The sequence below is a fragment of the Perissodus microlepis genome, chromosome 17 (genome assembly GCF_051167445.1).
Source record: "Perissodus microlepis isolate ML-2025 ecotype Zambia chromosome 17, ASM5116744v1, whole genome shotgun sequence".
NCBI classification, from domain to species: Eukaryota; Metazoa; Chordata; class Actinopteri; order Cichliformes; family Cichlidae; genus Perissodus; species Perissodus microlepis.
Genome location: NC_140477.1, coordinates 16,616,020 through 16,638,630, shown reverse-complemented (window position 1 = coordinate 16,638,630; position 22,611 = coordinate 16,616,020). Strand labels below are relative to the sequence as shown.

The following is a 22,611-nucleotide window of genomic DNA, read 5'->3' as shown; positions in this document are numbered from 1 at the left end:
AACTACGGCTCTCTTGGCAGGACATAACAGACAACTGATGTAAGTCATTCCTCTGAGAAATGAAAAACAAGTTCTCGGCATAAACCAGACAATCCTGCCGTTTATCTGTAGCTGACCTGAACGGGTGGTCAGAAATGAGAAGAACAAAGCTCGAGCATACAGCCAATTCCCATCAAATTCCACACAAACTGCACGAATACTTGGAAAAATATTTTATTGAGCACAAACAGAAACAGGACGCAGGTTTCCACAACAGATGTCTACATCTCAGTCATCCAAAAGCAAAGCTTCCTGTCGCCGCCGACCACACAGAGCGGCAGCGTCCGGTGCCAACTGAGGCCTGATCCGACAGTCACCGACCCGATCGCCACCGGCTGTAACGACATGAGGTGTGTGACGTGAGCTGATGGTTGGAAAGCAAATTAAATTTAATTAGAAACAAAACCCATAACAAGATCAGCACACACAGACCTGCGGGTGGCCGAGATGGTGGATGATCAGCTGAGTGTTGATCTTTCCTGGACATCCCGTTGTGGCAAAGAGGTTTTCATTGGCTCGAGACCACCTGGAGAGAAGAACAATGTCCTGAAAGCCTTCACACAATTGGAGAATTACTGTCTGAAATATAAAATCATCCTCCTGAAACTGACTTGTGTTAAATCATGAAAGTTTCTTCCGTGATGCCAACCAATTCAGGTCTTTGTAAAAGACCAAAAAGAAAACTCCAAATCTTTCAATTTCAATAAAATTAAAATATTTTTTAGCCAATCACAGACTGACCAGATTTAAAGGAGAAACCTGAGCAGGTATGAACCGAAGCAATAAGGCTTATGGCAGAACTTTCCTCACCTAAACAGCCGTGCTTTATCGATGTGAGCTGGTCTTTTTTCTTGTGGGTAACTGCAAACAACAAAAAACGTGACTTAGACACATCCCAAATCAATACCTCGAGCAACATCAGCACCACACATCCTCTCACCTGGATCGAGTTATATCCCAGATCAGCCAGTCGCTGCCCGACACCCCGCCTACTTTGATCGTGTTGGTGAGGCACCAGTCTGCCGACATGAGCGGTTCGCTCTCCAGTGACAGGATGGCCTGCTGGGTGACCATGTCATAAAAGCGAATCGTCCCCTTCTTCTCTGCCACCATTAACTAGAGAGCACAGGACGTAATGAATGTATCATGGATTTCACAACACTTTGTACTTCTGCACCAAATTCATGCTTTATTCTGAAAGTGGTGCTCGTTTTGGTTGCAACAAAGGTAGCAAAGATGACACGGATGCATGGTGGGTCCTGGAGCACAACTAAACCTCTGTACCAAGGTTATATGAACAGAAAACAACTGGTACCAAATATCCTGTCAGTTCATAGAGATTTCCTAAAAATTATGGTACTTGTTTTTTTCATGGTCACATAAATGCCAGTGATACACTCGCTACTGGACATATTTTACAGTATGGGCATAAAACACTGAGGCATCAAAACTCATCATTAAGGGTACCGTGAAGGTCGTGAAACGTCTTTATCAGGGAAACAATTAAGATGAGCTTTTTTTCAATTACATCTCTTCAGTGAGGTGAAGGCCAATCTCCTTCAACATGACTTTGAGAGAGCAATTCTCACCTTTCATACCTCTTGATTAGAGTGTTTTAATTCTTTGTACGTTGGCTTTGTTAAGTCGTTACTTCGTAGCCTCCAGGCTCTACAAAATGGAGCAACTCGCCTTCTGACAGTAAAGAAATGGCATGACCACATCACACCTGTATTGGCCTCCCTATACTGGTTTCCAGTCCATCTCGGGATCCAGTTTAAAATTTTATTACTTGTTTTTAAGAGCCTTAGTGTTTTGGCGTAGAAGCTCTACACGTCTACCAACGCACTGAGGTCTAGGAACCAATTGTTCTTGGATGTTACTACTTCCAGGCTCAAAGGCAGAGGCGATAGGACCTTTTCGGTGGTGGCTCCTAATCTGTGGAACAACATATTTTTTCACATAAGAGCTGCCCAATCATTCAGTCATTTAATCTCACTTGCTTTTTATGCAGTAGAAACCATATTTACAGAGACAGTGGTTTAGAGATGTGGAGCTTCAGTGAAATATATACTGATTTATGTATATGATGTGCAATATATCACTTAAACTACAGATTAGAGCATGTCCCAGCATGCAACAGTATAGAAAGTAGAAATTAAGCAGAATGAACTCTGTTGGACTCTGCAACATTATGAAAGGATTTAAAAACTATATTTTTTTGTTCCTCACCCTCCTCTGTACACTTCAGCAGGCTTTTTGTTGTGGCTTGTTGAAGCACTTTTACCCACATGTGTGCTTTGGGCACCACATCAAGATATTTCACAACAAAATCTATATTTGAATGCTGGGCAGAATCTTTTATTTGGCTTATCTGACCACCCACATGAACTTCAAGTGTTTCTGATAACAATGAGGATGTCTCGGAGGAGTGAGGGCATCCATAAAGTTGACCTCACACCTGACCCTCCAACTGTAAACCATCTATACTACTCAGGGGTTTTACCTCAGATTTAGAGTAGGCAACTCCTACCTTAAAGACTTCCTTTGGGTGCCAGCACACACTGATGCCAGGAGACTGAAGCCGGAAAGTAGCGCTTTCATTCCCATCCAGGTCCCACACCCTGCAGACATGAATTCACGTGGACAACAAAGATTAAAATGGACACCAACAAAATGCAGAGCGATCTCAGAGTGAGGCACCTTGTTTGACCCACTTTGTTTCCAGAGTATTGGAACTGACACTGTGTTTGCAAGTGCTGTGAGAATTAATTGCCAAAACCTGTATAACTGTCTCATTATTGTGTAGGAGGTAAAAAAAACACAGGGCTCTAATCATTTCTAATTAGTTGTGCTACGGATTGATTCAGTTTGACACGTGAACTGTTCTTGGCCTAAAATCCAAAAACAAAAATCCACTACCTCTTAATTAACAGCAAAGATGGGGCTTTAGAGCAGGCGCCTAAAAATAGCATCGGATTTTGAGCCACCCTTAGCCCTTACATAACATTAGAACGAATTGACCTTCCAAAGGTTTCTTTCTCAGTAGTGCTAAATGCAAAAGCATAATGGCACACACAGCCTTGACCTTTGCAAATATAATGCCCTGAGTTTTCTTATTCCTATTAAGGCATGCAATGATCCAATATTTGGATGAGATATGGCTGATATGGTTCTGTGTTTGCGGCAGCTGTGTATGTTTGCAGTAGTTATCAAACTCCCTCAACTTGCACCATCATCTTGTCTTGAGTGAAGGGAGGGTGGACCATGAAACTGCATGCAGATGTTGTGTTAAAGAGAGCCTAAAGGTGAAGCTCTTGATTTATCAGTTGTCTACGTTCCAGCCTCCACTTGTGTTCAGGAGTCTGGATAAATGACCAAGTAAACAAGGTCGAAATGGGTTACTGCTGGCTGCAAGCTGTCTGGACTGATCAGAATGCCTCCCATGTAAAGTTCTCTAGACATGCCCCTGGTAGTCCCAGAATTCACTGGAGAGACTATTAGATAAACCTTGCTAGCAATGGGTTGGACTCCCTTTTACCTTAAGAACTGCCTTAATTCTTCATGGCATAGATTCATCACACAGTTGCTACAGATTTGTCGGCTGTACATCCATGATGTCATTCTCTCATTCCAAAGCATCCCAAAGAAGCTCTTTTGGATGGAAATCTGGTGACTGTGGAGGCTATTAGAGCACAGTGAACTCACTGTCATGGACATGGTGCATTATCCCGCTGGAAGTAGCCATCGGAAGAAAGGCACACTATGGTGTTTAAACAATGCTCAATTGGTAGTAAAGAACCACGAGTGTGCCAAGAAGATATACCCCCACACCATTACACCATCACCACTGGCCTGATAAGTCAATATCAGACAGGATAAAATCCAAGTTGTCATGTTGGTTTTACCAAATTCTAACCCTTCCATCTGAATGTCAGAGCAGAATCTGGGACTCATCAGACCAACATTTTTCTAATCTATCGTCTAATGTTGGTGAGCCTATGTGGGTTGCAGCCTCAGTTTCCTGTTTTTCGCTCAGAGGAGGGGTACCCAGTGTGGTCTTCTGCTGCAGGCCATCTGATGCGCGTGCGGTTCGTTCAGAGATACTTTTCTGCATTCCATGGTTGTAGTGAGTAGTTATTTGAGTTACTGTCGATTTTTTGTTTTGTTTTTTTGTCCTATCAGCTCGCAGCAGTCTGGCCATTGTCCTCTGACATCAGCAAGGCCATTTTGCACAAAGACCTGCTACTTACTCATATATTTTCTCTTTTTCAGACCCATTCTCTGTAAACCCTAGAGATCGCAGATCAGCAGTTTCTTAAATACTCAGACCAACAACCATGACACGTTCAAAATCACCTTCTTCACCATCCTAATGCTTGGTCTGACCATATCTAACTAACTAAATGCACTGAGTTGCCTCCATGTGATTGGTTGATTAGATATTCGTGTTAATAAGCAGTGGAACAGATTTAACCAATAAAGTGGCTGATGACCATAAATCTCATCTGGGCTGATGGTGTCTCAGAATCTCTCAGAAGACACAGGGAAAAAACATCTGGGCAGAAGGACGTTCAGAATACCTCGGTCTGCCTGCCGCTACTATAACCTCTTTGGAAGTGTGAAAGGAAATGGATGGATGGATATTGTTCCTGTTGATCTGACTCTTGTCTTCTGCAGTGTTGGTCAAGTTACTTGAAAAAAGTAATCAGTAACTAATTACTGATTACTTCCCCGCAAAAGTAATCCCGTTACTTTACTGATTACTTATTTCAAAAGTAATTAGTTACTTAGTTACTTTTTAAAAAAATGATTTACAACCTGAATAGGTGATAAAGCGATAGATCTTTCAGTCCAATTCTATTTTTTTCTGCATAATCCATCATATAAAATGTAATCAAATGAAAAAGTCTCTTTTTAAAACTTGTTTTATTAGTTTTAATCTTTTAACTTTACGCATGAAGCAAACATTAAATTATATGCAACATTCTCTGACTGGAAGAAATTTGTTTAACATTTAAACCTATTTTCTGCACATTCCAGCACATAAAATAAAATATTTTTTTGTGTTTACACTCAGTCTTTCAAATAAATGCACGTAAAATAAATAAAATCAAGGACTCAGCAGTCCTGTTGCTCTATTTTCACCTGTATAGCAGGAGTGGGGTAGGCGGAGGTTTGCCCTGGTGCAGGTGTGTCGTAGCGGTCAGTGGAAGGATCTGGGAGTTTCACATTCCCGTGGCAGCGTACTGTCCGTGCTTGCTCGGAAGTTTAGGGTTTTTTTCGCTGTAAAAAGAAGTTTTCTTCCCACGCAATGAACAGCGGACGCTAATGTTTTTGTCACTTTTTACGGAATCAAACTCCAAGTAAGGTCAGTACTTCCACGCTTTAAACGCTGCACGCTCATACTCTCTCCCGCACTCGACATATTATCCATTGTTGATCTGCACACAGCTGTTGCCACGAACGTCACACTCGCTTATTGTCATTGTCATGAGACACCCTCGCAAAAAAAAAATCACGGTTTTAGTAACACAGTAACGCAGCATGCTTACGGGAAAGTAACAGTAATCTAATTACCTTTTTTGCAATAGTAATCCCTTACTTTACTCGTTACTTGAAAAAAGTAATCGGATCACAGTAACGCGTTACTGCCCATCTCTGGTCTTCAGCACGAAATTTGGTTACCTGTATTTGTGAGTTGCTGGTTGTTGTTGCTATAAAGATCACAGCAGCAAAGATACCCACTAATGCCAGACTGGTGAATCGTGTTGGAGTTAGGAATATAGCATTGTTACTTTAACACTGGATTGATACTGATATCAGCAGATAGACTAAGCCAACAAATCCAAACTGGAAAACCTGGGATCTCTAGTTCCCACACACCAAAATCATCTTTAAAAAAGATTTTGATTTTTCAATAAATCTGCAGCTTTGTGGAAACATGCCTGGCTTTCACAGTAAAAGGCTGGTGAGTAAATAATGGGTGGCGTCTTTTCACTGAAGTTCATGGTTTCCTCTAATCTGCAGCAGGGTACAGCTGTCTTCATCCTTTTCCAGGGAAAATGGGCTCTTTTCTCAGATTTGGGCCTTGAAGCTTTGAAGACAGACAGACTTATACTGGACTCTTACAGAAAAAACGCCAGCCTCATATTACATTGAGCTATGACAGCAGGGGCAGAGGAAGGTGGGTTGGAGTGGAATGGAGGTAGGGGGCTAAGCACCCTCGCCTGAGTTGGTGTTATGCTCCACTTGCATTACAGCAAATGTTTCGCTGTGGGCGGCCCGCTGCCATTCATTTTCTGTGGTATACAGTGTAGGGCGGCAAAACGCACGTCAGCTGGGGAAGCGTGGCGGAGAAAAGTTGAACAGCATCCTACTTTATGCAAATGAAACAGAGAGCTCTGGAGGATTAGGACCAATCTTAATTAGAGTATGGCTCCAGCAGCTAAATAAGATGTATGATCGCAAAAGCAGCTCAGCAACACCACGGATGTAATGAATCACTTGGACCGAGAGAGCTGCGGTTCCTGAGACCTGGATCTACGGTTAACCACATCTGAACTAGAAGAAAAGGTGGAGATGGGGGCACAGGGAAGGCTGCAAGTGTTTCTGGGAATATAAAACAAATGCTTGTGAAGCATGGGAAGGCGCTGACTGATGAGGTCATGCAAAAGACATCATGTAATAAAGTACCTCCAAAGACTATCTAAATGTCAAGTGTGTTGTTGGAGAGATTGATGTCCTCAGCGGTGCGGTGTAGGGGAGGATATGCCCCGTCTCAGATGAAGACCACAGTAAACACTCAACTTTTCCTGCCTCGTCTCCCGTGCAGGCAGTAGGATAGGGTGCTGTCAAAACTCTAAGCTTCTCTCCTCTGCCCATGTGCAGCCTGGGCCTCCATTGTGGAGAATGAAGGAGGGGGGAAAAAAGAAAAGAGAGAGGAAAAACCCCCAGACCACATGAGGAAAACAACGACTAAACCCTATTCTTTTAGACCACTAGCCAAGCAGAGCTCAATTGCACGCTACACCACCAACGGCCAAACTGCGGTCAACCGCTCTCCCCTTCAAATGGAGAACGCCAGCTCCCCAAAAAAACATAACCTCTGCCGAATGAGGTGAAAGACATGAGACACGAAAACACGCATCACCTCTTCTGATAAAGCACTGTTATTGCATCACACTACATCAAGCAATAACTCTCTGCTTCCATGTACAACAACAGAGATGAAAAGGAACTTGGAAGTGATCTGAGTGAGCAAACAGTAAGGTTGGAGCGTTGTGGTTTTTTGGGGTTTCGGATAAATGAAGGAAACGGGAAATGCCGTTAGCACTGTGTGACCCGATTTGTTTTAGAGAATAGAATAAATAATCAAAGGTGAGAAATAAGAATCATATCTCTGGTACCTTGAAGGGTCACTACATGAACAGGGAACACAAATATATACGGCTAACAAACTGAAAAGTCAATATTTGGTGTGACTTCCCTTGTTCTTCCACACAACCTGAACTCAGTTACTAAGTAGTCTCCAGGAATAGTTCTCCAGGCTTCTTGAAGGACATTCAGAGCTCTTCTTTGGATGTTTCTGCCTTTTCTTCAGTTGTCTGTTAAGATAATGTTGAGGTTCAGGCTCTGGGGAGGCCGATCCATGACTGATGGTGTTCCCTTGTGTGTTTTTCTATTCAGGTATGTTTTTACTGCATTGGCAGAGTGTTTGAAATCATTCAAGCTGTTGATAACCAGATGCTTTCCAGGTGGTTTTGTACGGTGGTTAAAAATCTGACAAGATCCCCACCATCACTGGCTGAACTCAAGCCCCAAAACCATGAAAGGGCTTTCACCGTGTTCTACAATGGCTCCAGATACTCACTGTTGTACCTCTCTCCTAAAGCCGTACATATTTCAAGTTTGGATCCATCACTTCATCAGTGCAGTGATTTTCAGTGCAGTTCTTGAATAATTTGGCATACCTCAGCCTTTCTCCCGGTTTTCCTTCCTTTAGAATGGCTTCTTGACATTCATCCTTCCAGTAACACCATTTCTGATGAGGCTAAAAGGACAGCTGGAACCATATACTGTATATAAAAGATGGACATGGCTGTTTTTTGTGTGTTTTGTTTTTTTTTTTTCCCATAAAGCCCCCAGGTGGCGATAGCTATAATTGCAAAAATATTTCAGTTCCTATATAAATCTATGAGAAAATATCAGTCAGGCACAACATCTGTAATTTGACAAATCTGTTAGCAGGGAGCAACACTGAATCTTGATAATCTAGAAACATCTAGCTTCTTCTTTATAAGCTAAGACTGATCTAAAAAAAATGTGGTCCAGATTGTGAAAAGGTGGCAGGAATGCTCTCTTAAGACCCAGAAACAACTGAGAAAGGTGGAAAATGTTGGTTAACGACTTATTTAGTTGTTGACAGAGCGAGAAACAAAAAAAATGGATTAAATGTTTTATAAAAATAGCATTTCTTACGCTCTACTGACTTTAAAACACATGATCACACAGGATTCACACAATTTTCCCAACTTCCAAGATTACTTATTTTTTAAAAAAGGCAGTAGTAATGGAAGCTGCCCACATTAACAGAATATCCACCTTTATGTAACTAAAAGTGTTGAATAAGGTCAGGTTTGTAATCCATGACAACAAATTCAGAACATGTTGAGTGGGTGGGGTTACAGAGGGTTATTTGAACTAATCTTATAGGGACCCAATAAGGTTGGGAACCAGTAATCGAGGACAGGCTATCACAGTACTGTAATTTTTTCTCCCCTTACACAAGATGAGGGATTGAGGAAAAAACAAACGGATTATCAGTGAGAACAGGATATACTGCTTTAAACCATACACATAATGCAGCAGCAGCAGGTGGGCGTTTTCCTGAGTTCAGCGGTGAACTCAGTCAGCCCCAAATCCTCTCAGAACCCTGCAGTGTGCCCTCGTGATCTCTAGGTGGCATAACCCACACCCTTTCCACCTACACTGACACCATGAGTTGTTTAGACTACATGAAGCAAGACTCCATCTCTGAGGAAGTGCAGTCTGGTTCCCCACCTTGCTGCTCCAGCGTCAGGTTGCATACTGGAAACAGCAGAGGTCCCACAGCTGCAGGGGACAGTGATGACAACACTAAACAAACTTATAGTAGAGGCACTCCAGCCAAAGCTAACAGACTGATGGAGAGGTCATGAGTCTATACATGCAGATAGAGCCCTCCCTCCCTTTCTTTCCTGTTCTCATATCGAGGCTCAGTTTGTGTGGGCTGACTGGAAGGTCGTCTCCTGTTAACTTGATCTATCCCTTGTTCCTCCTCTGTCTTCCTCCTGCGTCCCATATTTTCTCAACATGACAGAATTTAAATCTTTCAGCAGAGAGGGCGCACTCCTGTTTTCTCTGGACACTTGGCAGAGGGAGCAGAGGAATAGAGTTGAGGAGACTTGTTCAGATGTGAATGGACAGGGGGATCACTACGCTGCTGACAGTCAAAAACTGACCGGCTAAAGGGCTGTGAAAAATTATTTGCCCCTTTATCGTTTCTTACAGAGAAGCAGGTTGCAAAAGAATCACTCAAAAAGTAACACATCATACACAATCTAAAGAAACAGCTGAGAAACAAAGTCATGGTTACAAACCCATTTCTAAAGCTTTGAGACTCCAGCGAACCATAGTAAGAGCCATTATGCACAAATTGAGAAAACTCGAAACAGCGGTGAACCTTCCCAGGAGCGGCCAGCCGACAAAAATTACCCCAAGAGTGCATCGATGAGTCATCTAGGAGGTCACAAAAGAACCCAGAACAACAGCTAAAGAACTGCAGGCCTCACTTGTCTCAGTTAAGGTCAGAGTTCATAATTCAACAATAAGAAAGAGACTGGGCAAAAATGGCATCCATGGGAGAGTTCAAGAAGAAAAGCACTGCTGACCAATAAGAACACAAAGGCTCATCTCAAATTTGCCAAAAAACATGTTGATGATCTCCGAGACTTCTAAGAAAATGTTCTGTGGACTGACGACACAAAAGCTGAACTTTGTGGAAGGTTTGAGTCCCGTTACATCTGACATAAAACTAACACAGCAGTTCATAAAAAGAACATCACAGCAACAGTCAAACATGTTGCTGTGAGTGTGATGGTGTAGGGCTGCTTTGCTGCTTCAGGTTAACTTGCTGTAGTTGATGAAAACATGAATTCTGCTCTCTTCCAGAACATTTCTGACCATCAGTTTATGACCTGAAGCTCAAGAGCCCTCAAGTTACACAGAAGGACAATGATCTGAAACACACGAGCCAAGTCAAAGTCCAGACTTAGATCTGATTGAGATGCTTTGGCATGACCTTAAACAGGCCGAAGCATCTGGAAAACCATTCAATGCAGTTGAAAAAAAAAAACAACTTCTGTTGTAAACTTCTGTAAAGAAAAATCAGCTAAAATTCCTCCACGATGATCTGAAAGACTCTATGATAACTGATGTTTGATAATTAATGCTTAATTGCAGTTCTTGCTGCCAAGAGTGGAACAACCAGTTATTAAGTTTAAGGGGCAATTACTTTTTCCACATAGGGAGGTAGGTTTGGAGATCTAATATTAGTATTTGTTTGATGATGTGTAAGAAGTAAGTGTGACAAATACGGAGAAAATCTAAGAAATTATGCCATAATTATATAAAAAAAATATATAAATACTTTTTCAAAGCACTGTATATTTAAAAAAAAATGCTGGGTTATAATGCAGTGTGACTCTCAAGACAAATAAAATCATACAATACTAACGCAAACGCACATAGTTTCACAATAAATTATTGGAAAAATATCCTCCACCTCAGAATCCACATCAACAGGTACAGGTATTAATAGCATTTTTTTATACTTCAGAATATGAGATTAAACTCTCTCTTAATGGCAGCATGATAAAGGACTGTCTGCGATGTGGCAGTAAATGCCAACAAGGTATTGGTAGTGGTTAGCTGCATGCCTGGGCTTTCATATCCTGGTGTTTTGAAACCAGACACGAAAAGCAAGGCATGGCTCTACCTGTGTAAATAAGAACAAGACAGGAAGGACTTAGATAGTGCTCGTTTGTAACTCTTAAAATTATGATAATCTTCACTTTTTATTTGATAAGGCCTGAAACTAGCAACTGAGATCATAAAGCCATGTGGAAAGTGTTTACTGAGGTCACAGAGCAAGGGAAATGAGTTTCAAATAGACTTCTATAACACTTGAAGTCTTTCAGCAACCAGACTAGACAGTAAAAAAAATGCATGTTGAAGGTATTTCTGCTTTGGATTCACTGCCTGGAAGATATCAAAATCTGGATGTCAACCAACTTTCTCTAACTGAACAACAATAAGGCTGAACTCTTGGTTGTGGCTTCCAAGCCATTGCTCTAGAAAGTTCTTTGCACCAAGTCCTGCTAACCCATCAGCCCCACCAGCTCCCAGTCAAGGTAAGTCTCCTGTAAAATCCTTCTTCTCAGCTACAAATCCAGTAATTATCAGAACCTTCTCCTCCCCTACACCCCATCCCGGACACTGGATTCCTCAGTTAAAGGTCTACTCTCCATTCCCACACCAGACTCCCTTCTGAGATCTACAAGGCCTCGCGGAGGTCTTCACAGAGAAACATAGCTACATATGCAGTCTACAGTCAGGTCCGAAAAACAAAACTTTTTCTTCTTTCTATTAGCCAGAAGGTGTCGACTCAATCAGGTCCAACTGTATAAAAAGACTATGTGAAAACAAGCCTACTCCTAACTCAATTTATGACTTGATTGACGTTTCTCATGTGATGTTGTGCGCATATTATTCAAGATATTCCCCAACCGGTTGACATAAAGAAGAGTATGATTTGGTGCATGAAGTCGTTACTATGTGTCCACAGTCTTGATTTACTTAGTCACCCCTTATTCCATGACAGGTGGTGTAAGAGTAGCTATGTTCATCTTTATATCCAGTCCGTTATCTCCACCTACCTGCATTTTTTTGTTTGAATCTAAAAATATTAGAGTTTCTACACTGCTGCTGCCATTTGAAACAAAAAGCAACACTAGCTGAAATAACTAGCTAAAAGCATATGACTTAACTACCTCCAGGACAGCTAATACTAACGGCTATGTGGCTGAAGTGGGCATCTAGAAGTAAAAGCTAAATGACGTGCTTATATGTTGCAGCAGAACCAGCTGCACAATGTTACAGGGGTTGTCCCTGTGGTGACCCCAGCTACTGATACACTTTTTCCCCTCCTCTCGCCTTAATTGAAAAGGAAATTTTGGGGACCCTGTTACGGGCACCCACCCCCCTTTAGAGAGAGGAAAATCTTTCTGCAGCTAATTGGATTTCCATATTTAACCAATTAGCTAGAAAAGCTACAAAGCAGCTCTGTGCTTACGCACAGTCACACTGGAGCATGTTGTGCTTAGCATCGTGTTTCACTGTGGAAACACTGTCAGAACTTTCTGCACCATTAACAGAGAACAGAACTGAAAATCAGAAGCTGGGAACACACACACGCACGCACACACACATGGAAATAAAACGGGTTCGACCTGCAAGTGTGGTCATCACTGACGGAAGCAATTTGTTTCCCCTCCATGGGCTCGAACACCAAATGGTTAATGTAGCTGGTGTGACCCTCCATTACCTAGTGACAGCATGGGAAAAACAAACGTGTGAACTAAAACAGAAAATATACCAATCAATAAGTTGTTAAATGAATGTTTTCTAGCAGTTTAACTACTTCCTCTATCGCTAAGCACTGAACGTCAGCACTAAGCAGCGCAAGTTTGATGCCTAATGACAAGCGCAGTTGTGGCCAATGTGCTCCAGATGTTGCATTACCTTAAGTTCATGCCTATCCTGAAGATCAGAAGTCAGCAGGCGTAGCTTTCTGTCAGCTGCAGCCGTGCACAACCTGCAAAGAGAGGACATAAAAACACAGAGTGAGCATCAAAACAGTCAGACCGATGACAAACGACATCATGCAACCGCCTACACTGACACCTCTGGATGAGACTGTGTGTGTGTGTGTGGTAAAAACTTGGACGCCGATCAGTAGAAACACTGCCAGGGAGATTCTGATTGCAAGCTAAGATAAACACGTAGAAAAATAAGAATCCTCACGCCATTTGCGCACGCTTCTGTTCAAAAAAACCTGTGCAGAGCCAGGCAGAGGACTTTCCCCTCTAATCAGTCCTCGTATATACCAGCGCCTGCAATTATTCACACAATTACACTAACTCACTTATGACAAGAAAAACACACACATATCACCAGAATAAACAGACAGCAGTTCACACATTTTCGAGCACAGGCACAGATGGATTTGGCATGATGTCACTACAAACAGCCTTAACGTGCTCCAGGGTTTTACTGCTACAGTAGATTAGATTATATTAGGACAGGCCCTCTCAACCTGCGTATTAGTGTTTGTTGTAAAACATGGAACACATGCTGGCGTTTTGCCTTTTTTTGAAATTAAATGTCAAAGCCATTCCCATTGAATAAAAAGGGGAAATTCCAGTGAATTTTTGTTTTGTTGACATAAACTCACTCTACCTCGTGCCATCATTTTAACCCCACAGAGGCTGAAACAGGACAGGTTTTTGAAAGTGAGAACATCTTTGAAAGGTCTGCTTGACCAAAATTAGCAGAATCTTGGCTTGATGTTTTACATTAAAAAAAGAAGCAACATTTAGAGTCTATATACTGTATGCATATGTGAATGTTTTCCCCTTTCATCTTGTAATGGCATTTATGAATCCCTGCTTTATTGTGGTGGGGAGGTCTGTGCCCCACTGATCCCAGGAGCTATGTTGAGGGGGCATTTGCTCCTAGTTGGGTTTTGCAAGGCAAATTGGTCCTGGGCAAGAGACCAGACAAAGAGTGATTCAGACGACCCTTATGAACAAGAGAACAAGGAGCCAGTTTGCTTTGCTCAGGATAGGGTTACCAGGGCCCCCTGGAACCAAGCCCGGGGAGAGGGGTCCAAGAAAGAGCGCCTGGTAGCCGGGCCTTAGCCTATGAGGGCCAGTTGGACGCAGCCCAAAGACAAAATATGGACCTGGCCTTCTGTGGGTCCGCAACGCGCAAGAAGCACCACATGGGTCCAGTACGTCAGACAGTAGTTATGGGTGCAAGCCCAGTGGTCTGTCCCCAGCGTCCTAGTGATTCCAGGAGCTATGTCGTCAAACACTAAGACTTTCAGATAGAGCTGAATAAAACTTGAACTTCATTTTTAAAAGGACGCATTGGAGAGGTCGCATCTCCCGGCTGGCTTGATAACACCTTGGTGTTCCCCCAGAAGAGCTGAAAGACGTGGTCAGGGAGGTCTGGGCTTCTCTGCCTTGGGTGTATTTGATATCCCCCATGTTGCCGTTCTTCCTGAATCATCACAATTAATCTTGGTCAATCACAATGTTATTAGTTCTGTGACATGGAAAAAAAGTTAAAACTCTGGAAAAAGAAAATATAAAAACAAAAAACAAAAACATGGCTGTTAGGGACATGGTTAGGGTTTGGTGTGCGGTATGATGGTGTGTCAATAACACCAAAACAATACATCGCAAAGTGATAACATCATATCACAATGTTAACCTTGGTGTTCAAGGAACAAAACCAACGCGGGATATCAGACCATGCCTCTTCTTAGACTCCCCCCATTTTAATGCTATTGAGTCTCTTCTTACATTACCAACACTGCAACTTATCCTGCCTAACCTGGTTCAGGTCGTTTGGGCAGCAGCGATGTCCAAACCTCACTCTTCCCAACCACCTCCTCCAACGTTTCCATGGGAACACCGAGCCATTCCAAGATCAGAGATAAAATCTCTCCAGCGTGTCATGTGTCTGCCCCCTGACCTCCTTCTGGTAAGATATGTTTGAACCACCTCAGCTGCCTACTTTTGATGTGGAGGAGTAAGAACTGTGGTTTAGTTTTTTTATCTGACAAAGCGAGGCTGAATTAAACCAAATGTAAATAAAATGTTAGGATAAAATACTAATAAAAACCAATCACAAAATACAAAACTATAATAACTCTTTGTGAAACAATGAAAGCTCCTGAGTAGAAGATTACCAGATGGACCCCAAGAGAGTAGAGTTGGAATTAGAGCAGGGCAATATGACCAAAAATATTTATCACAATATACATTTGAAAATTTGCGATAACATATAACTGACGATATAATTGACACTAGACAAAATACTGTACAACTCCATAACTTTATTAGTGCAAAAAAACAAACAAAAAAAAACATCAATGTATTTTGCACTTACACAAGCAGCTTTTTAAATGCATTAAGGCTATATAAAAATTTTACAGTGCAAATGCAAATCCTTGCTGACAGTTTAACCAAAAGGCATTTCCAGTGGAAATTGGCCGACATATCCTCAGCATAACCATGTATAATATCCACAGAACTTAAAAAGAGGTCATACACACACAATACGGTAATATTATGTTGAAGCACAGTACGTATCACTCCGCGAGGCGCCTGCCTACGATAGCCGTAATGCTCCGACAATCCATCAAGCGGTGCGGCTTCGTAGCTTAGCAAAGTCGTACTGAAACATTTGACAGATTTTCAAGCGCCGTGTACGACATAAAATCGTTTCGAGGTCAGTAAACACAACCAGAATTCATACATAAGGCACACGGGATTATAAGGGGCACTGTCGACTTTCAGAAAAATCAAAGGATTGATTTTAAGTGTGCCGTATCTCCCAAAAAACACGGTAATAACGACGGCCCACTAGCATGCGCTACCAAAAGTAGTGCTTTGTTGTATATCTGACGGACGAAAGCCAAACCAGTTCCACACCACTGAAGTTGCAGCATTTTTACAAACCAATTCTGGTTCATCCGTTTCATTTAACGATCCACTTTCGCTCTTCTCATTCTGCGTCGCAGCCATGTGCGTATGTAAACAAAGGCACTGCGCATGCGCGTTTCCCCCATATTCTATCGCGATATTTCATTTTCTTATCATTGTCCAACATTACACCGGTATTACCGTGAACGGTATGATATAGCCCAGCCCTAGTTGGAATTATAGGATAATACAATATCCATCAGTTATTTATTTGTCAAAGTACTTCTATTATTTGCTGAAAATAAATTTAGAAAATACATTTAATAAAAAGAATACATCCTTGCAAATATACCCATGCATGCAGCAAACTAGGATGCCAAGCTGAAGTTTTAAAATATGTTCTGTGCAAACTACAGAATATATTAGCATGTAATTTACTGATGCATGTCTGTTTCTGGTTGCCTAGTAATCCAAGCTGCAATCATCCCTGAGGGCATCTGAGGGTAAAATGCCACCAACATGAACTTTAGCTTCTCTGGTTTGAGCCTGGTTGGGGGTCTTTGTTGCCATGTCATTCTCATGTCCCTCTGCCCATCTTCTCTTTGTGCCTTTAACTCTCTGATAAAGGCCAGCATGTTGTCCACTGTATATAGTAAATGACAGGCAAGGCTGAAAAATGTGTGTGTTCAGTTGAAGTCTGTGGTTTTAATAGTCTCCAGGCTTGTTCTCATTATAAGCTGCTGTGGTGGCAGCTTGAGGCCCCTCTTCTCCCCTCTCTGTTACTCTCTCTGGGCCCCCACTTGAGGCAAACCCGTGAGAACGTTGTACTTTTCCTGGAAGGCACAGCTACGTGCAGCCTGATGGGAGGGATGGAACCTGAGTGGGTAGTCATCAGCGCAATAACAAGTGCGCACGTCACAGGGCTGGCTCAAGGGTCCTGTGGAGTAAACCACAGAAGGCCAGCTGCCTTTCCTTTTCAATTACAGAAAGGCTAAACACCTCCAGGGGGACCACGAAACCTTCCCATCCACCGCCTCAGTTAGGCGGAAACTCTTGCTTTCTAACAATCTTTGCTTGGGCTACTTCCCTCCTGTCCAAAGCCACCTGAAACAACTTTGCTCACATCCTGGCAGCTGCAGTGTGACAGCAAGAGGCAGTGATGACTACTTTCACTGGCTGGTGTGCTTTCTCTGCAAATGTCTCTTCTCTGGTCCCAAAATCTGTGTTTACAGCAGTGACCCTGTTATGTTAAAAGACGTAAATGTCTAATGTGGAAGTGAAAGTTGGCTGGAGACCTTCTAATCCTGCCTCATCATGACCTCTCACGTAACAAGAGGCCCATGACCTACAGATGAGCTACAAATGTCCAACCAAATGCCTTTTGCTAATAAGGCATCAGTTGCATTGGCTTAGACACTGTCAACCACCTGTTGCTTGGGTAAGAATGTGTATATATTCCAACCGGTTAATAAATAACATTGCTGAACTTTTTCCATTTCCAGTTTGCATTACATTTTGTTTAATTTTACAGTCACTCACCTAGTAGTTGGCAAGCATTTGCAGACCTATATGGAAAACTACAGGCAACTGTTGCAACCTAAACAACCTAAGGAACCACTGGAGCTGGTGGTCATATCACATGAAAACCTACAGGCAACTGCAGGAATCTGCTAGCATACACAGCATACACAAAAAGGTTATGCGGGTGATATAAACGATATATGATAGAAACGATATAAATTTGGCTAACGATAGAGATTTTGACTATATCGCTCTATCGCGATAGCGCATGTTGATGATGTCATCAAGCTGCGCCTGTTTTGGTCGAAAGCATCGCAGCCAGTGTTGCCAACTTAGCGACTTTGTCGCTATATTTAGCGAGTTTTCAGACCCCTTAGCGACTTATTTTCTAAAAAAAAAAAGTCGCTAAAAAGGAGGAGCAGGGTTGGAATTGTGACATTAAAAAAAACAATAATTGCTAAAAGAAATTTAATTTGTAGTTCTAAATAAACTCTAAATACATTTAGGACGTTTTTTACTCACTTTATGTCTCTTCCACGATGTTATTTCTCTCTCCAACAACATAGGTTACAATTAGATTAGCATGACCAATTATGCAAATTAGGTGATGACGTCATGTAGCGACTTTTAGGACAACCAATAGCGATTTTCCTTACTGAGGAGTTGGCAACACTGATCGCAGCGGCTACAACCATTATCATCTGCAGATTATGGCGGGCGAAAGTCATAGCAAAGAGATGAAGCACTTTTGAAATATGGGGAAAGCCAAAAACTGCCCTTCCTCCACTTCCGTAACATTGATTCATTAATGTTGAATTCTCTCGCAGCTGTTCTATTCCCATGTTGTTGCAGTATATTAACAACTAACCTCGTATTGTGGATGAAAAATCTCAGTTGTTCTCCTGACTGAAGTTTGGCCCGTGTATAGCATCCTGCTGTGCGATTGCATTTGTCCGTAACCACCAGAATCCCTCACGTTAACTTTTATCGAGTGGAAAAAAAGTTGGTGTTCATCCTCCAGCTTCACTGTGCTAATGTTATGCTAACATAGCTGTGTCGCTATCAATCACGTAGCACAACATTATATACCAGGTAGTCCAACTTCAGTAACCCTGCAAACGCCACTGCTGTTTAGTTTTCTGTCTTCATTTATGTTGGAAGTGGTAGCAGAGCTGTACGTTTTAATTGACCCTGTGCACGAGAAAATGCTAACTTCCTGGTTTGAGACCGGATGTGGGGTTGTACATTTCCGGTAGCTTTACTTTGCGGTCAATCGCTACTGCGAAGATATACTCCAAAATCATGTCCAAAACTCGAAAACGGAAAGATCGCGTTAAGTTACAAAGAGGAGAAGGTGGGAACACTCACCACTGTTATGTCATAAAAAATCTAATGATCAATTTTGACGTTTAAAGAGTTTAGATCGATCAGTTGTTTACATCACTCAACACAAGCAGAACTGCATTACTGCAGCAGAAGACACATCATCCACATTCAGAAGCACATCTCTGTATAGTGACTGGTCTTATGATTTAAACAGGCAAATGTTCAGCATTCAAACTACAGGTGAAGAATAGTCAAACCAGATGTTTCCCCGTTATGTCGATATCAGCTAGTCAAGTACACACCTACACAGCATGTTAACAAACCGTGAAAAAAGCCACACAAAAAATGAATGATTGCTGGTAAGGGTTTCTATACATTAGTATTTACGAAGGGTATGTCGTGACTTACCTTCAAAATTACAGTGGTCCCTCGCTAATAACGCGGTTCACCTTTCACCTCGCTTTAGTGCAAGTTTGCACGTTTTTTTTTACGTCACATTGTGTCCTGCGTCCTGATCGCTGCAGACGATCTCCTCCGTGACGTCTCTCCTGTACAGTACAGAATCGCTGCATCGATCGCTAGCAGTGTGACTCTGAAGTGCAGTACTGTATGTCCACCAAACGTTTTGCACCGTCAAAAAAAAAAATTGGCTACTTGATTTCACCTATCGCTGGTTATTTTTAGAACATAACACCCGCGATAAACGAGGGACAGCTGAGAAATATAACATTTGAATCCCTTTTCTCTTTTGCTCTGAGGCACGGGAAAAAATATCGACAAGTCGATGAACATCATTTACAGATATATTGGGTAAATGCCCAAGACATCTATAGAAATGTAAATCGCCGCTTGATTCATTCATTTGCTTAACTTGTTTTGGAACGTAAACAGGGCGTGAATAGGACACCGGAAACAAAGCTCCCCACAGGAGTTTCCGCACCGGAAGTAGCATATGCTAACGCGCACATAGTCAATTAGTTTCAAAAGTCTCTCAGTCAGAACATGGTATGAAATGTTTAGGTGTAAACTAGCGAGCTAACTTCCTGTTAACTTCTAACTCCGTTAAATTTAATAAATTCTGTTTTCATGGATGCATGGATGTTAAACTTAATTGTTACACCTGCTAAAGCAGCAACGCTGATGATTTTATTAAAGATGAAAGAATTTAGACCGTTTTTAACTCTCAGTGTTCATTTGACTTTGGGACCTGAAGCGGACGGAGTTTTGGACCCAGATTACTCCGCGAAGCTCCTTACTACGGCAGCCGTAATGCTCTGACAATCCATAAAGCAGTGCGGCTTACCAAAGTTGTACTAAAACATTTTTTAACAGATTTCTGCACACAGAAATCGGTTCGAGGTCAGTAAGCACAACCAGAATTCATACATAAGGCACACTCTCGATTTTTGAGAAAATTAAAGGATTTTAAGTGTGCCTTATAGTGTGTAAAACATGTTATACAAAAGAAAAGAATATATCGTGATATATATCGTTACCGCACATGCTTCAAATTATATCGCGATATGAATTTTAGGCCATATCGCCCAGCCCTAGCTGGGGGCAATTGATTTAACCCAGCGAAAACCAGAAACATCAGATGAGAAACTTCAATCAAGCTCAAAAGTGAACACCCATGTTTTGAATGTCTTCAGCTCCCGAAGCTGAACATGGGTGTCTTCATTCATGTTTCAGAAAGCGCTTACATGAAGAGTTTTAAACAAGCCACCAAGCTACAAAGTGAACGATGTTAATAAAAAGACTTGATTTGGATATCAAAAAAAACAAAAAACAGAAGAAGGCCAAAGCACGTGGAATGCAAGTGGCCTAGTACCTGATAGTGGGTATCCTGTCCAGCCGAGACTCAGGGCTCCAGGCTAGAGCGTCGACACGCAGTTCATGGTGAAAAGCTCGAAGAACATTGAATTCAACTCCCTCGACCTCCACATCCTCCTCCTGTAGGAGCAAAGTTGCATTCAGAGAAGGAAACAGATGTGCACTCAGTGAACCAAAACACGTGAGACTGTATCTCTAACCTGGAAGAGGCAGGTGCCCACCACCACGTACTGGTTTCCACCATAGGCCAGGAGAGATGCCGGGGTACCGGAGCTGAAGGGACTGAACTCCACCACATGAACAAAGTCGTCACATGGCACGGTGTAGCTGGGACTGTGGCTTGAGTCCTCCTGCATGTCGCGCGTACTTCCACTGAAAGAATCAGAAGGATAACCGATAGGAAATGATTAGGATGATCATCAATACCTGTTGTTTAAAACCACTTTTAAACAAGAACATCACTTCATTGATCAGATTATTATCGGTAAATGTACCAGTAGTCATGATAACTGTGATAATTAAAAGTCTCAACACTACATATATGATGATATTAAGCTATTTTGTTAAAGGTTGTGTTTAACTTGATTTTTAACTGATTAACTAAACAAGTTCCCAACTTTTAGGATAAATAACATTAGGTTTGTCTTAACGCTTAAAGGTAAATCAATGGGCTTCTAATGAAAAGGCACAAAATACTCAGGCACAAAATAAATGTTGTGTTAATTACAATGTCTTAAAATAAGTCAGTTCTGTTAAGTAATGCAAAACAGACCCACTGTTTTTCTATTTTGAGCACCTTAGATGAGGTAAATGGAGTTGTTATTATATAGCGTTTTTCTACTCTACTAGAGCAGTCAAAGCACTTTATACAACATGCATCATTCACCCATTCAAACAAGCGTTTGTTTCTACATCTATCTTTCTATCTAACATTCACACACATTCATACATCATACCTACATACTCTACCACCTGAGCTACAATCACTTGTTGTAGCTGCACATCATGGAGGTACAACACACAAATCTGCTGCAATTGATGCCATTATATCAAGAACATTTCCAGGACCTTATTGAATGTATATTTTTAAAAAGTCTAGACTGGATTTTATTTCAGTCAACTAAAATTGTTTTCAGGCCTACTTTTATCTTAGTTTTTGTTAACTACACTAGTTGGGGATTTATAAACCCTCTTTTGTATCTTGCAGATAAAAAATAAAGTTAAACTTAACTAAACTAAATCAGTATTTTTGCTTATGTTCAATAAAAAAAGAAAAAAAGTCTGCAGGGTTACAGTTGCTAAGGATCTTAAAAACCAAACGTCAATCAAAAACTTTCTTGTTTTTCATATCCCAGTAGTTACAGACTCATGCACAGCAAGTAGGACACAGCTGGGCTATGTTTTACCAAACTACATTGATCAACATTAGATTCGGCGCAGTCAATATACACACTGAGTGCCCCCCCCCCCTTTTTTTTTTTTAAACTTAGTACAAATGCAGACAGTGCTTAAAATTGTGTTACTGCTTATGAGTTAAGTTTTTTCTCGCTGAGTTACAACAAGGTGGTTTCTTTTCATGTTATTTATGTAAAGGAAAACTAGGTGAATATGATATCTCAGCTAAACTAGTGTGGCTTTTGTGGAAGAATAATAATAATGGTAGCATGTCACCTGTCTAGAAGCAAAACGTGCTGCTGGTTTAAATGCGGGAGCACTGCTTGACGTTTTTACCAGTCAAACCGCAGCCAGTCGTAACTAACCCTTACTGGTGAGGGTCTGTCTAAACTCAGAATACAGCAGTAACTGATAGACTTTACTACCTTATTTTCAATGAATCCCTTGAACGAAACGCTGCCCGCGTTTGAGATGTTTTCAATCTTCTTCCGATTACGACACGGAACGTACCATCGAGTAGAAATGTCAGAGGGTGGTTGGGTATTAGTTATGGCGACAGATTTTTTTTTTTGGGGGGGGGGAGTCTAAACCACTTTAGAAAATCCATAAGCGTTACTGAAATTTTTATTTGAAACACGTCCAATGACACGAACTTATAGCTAGCTGTCGAGTTTTAGAATTTAAT

At 41.6% G+C, this 22,611-nt stretch overlaps 1 protein-coding gene across 2 annotated transcripts; it reads right to left on the bottom strand.

Annotated features, from left to right (window-relative positions):
• Positions 1-197: 197 nt before the first annotated feature.
• On the bottom strand, positions 198-22,461 carry nup37 (nucleoporin 37). Of its 2 annotated transcripts, none has more exons than XM_084909311.1 (10): positions 22,352-22,461; positions 20,732-20,903; positions 20,530-20,651; positions 12,880-12,952; positions 12,588-12,682; positions 2,570-2,660; positions 980-1,155; positions 850-900; positions 472-565; positions 198-374 (listed from the first exon to the last, which is right to left on the bottom strand). In XM_084909311.1, the coding sequence occupies exons 2-10, from the start codon at positions 20,885-20,887 to the stop codon at positions 261-263; spliced, it is 972 nt and encodes a 323-aa protein (XP_084765437.1). In that variant the 5' UTR covers positions 20,888-20,903; positions 22,352-22,461; the 3' UTR covers positions 198-260. The 2 variants fall into 2 exon arrangements, with proteins under 2 accessions (XP_084765437.1, XP_084765436.1); XM_084909310.1 differs by lacking the exon at positions 22,352-22,461 and adding an exon at positions 22,203-22,338.
• Positions 22,462-22,611: the final 150 nt, after the last annotated feature.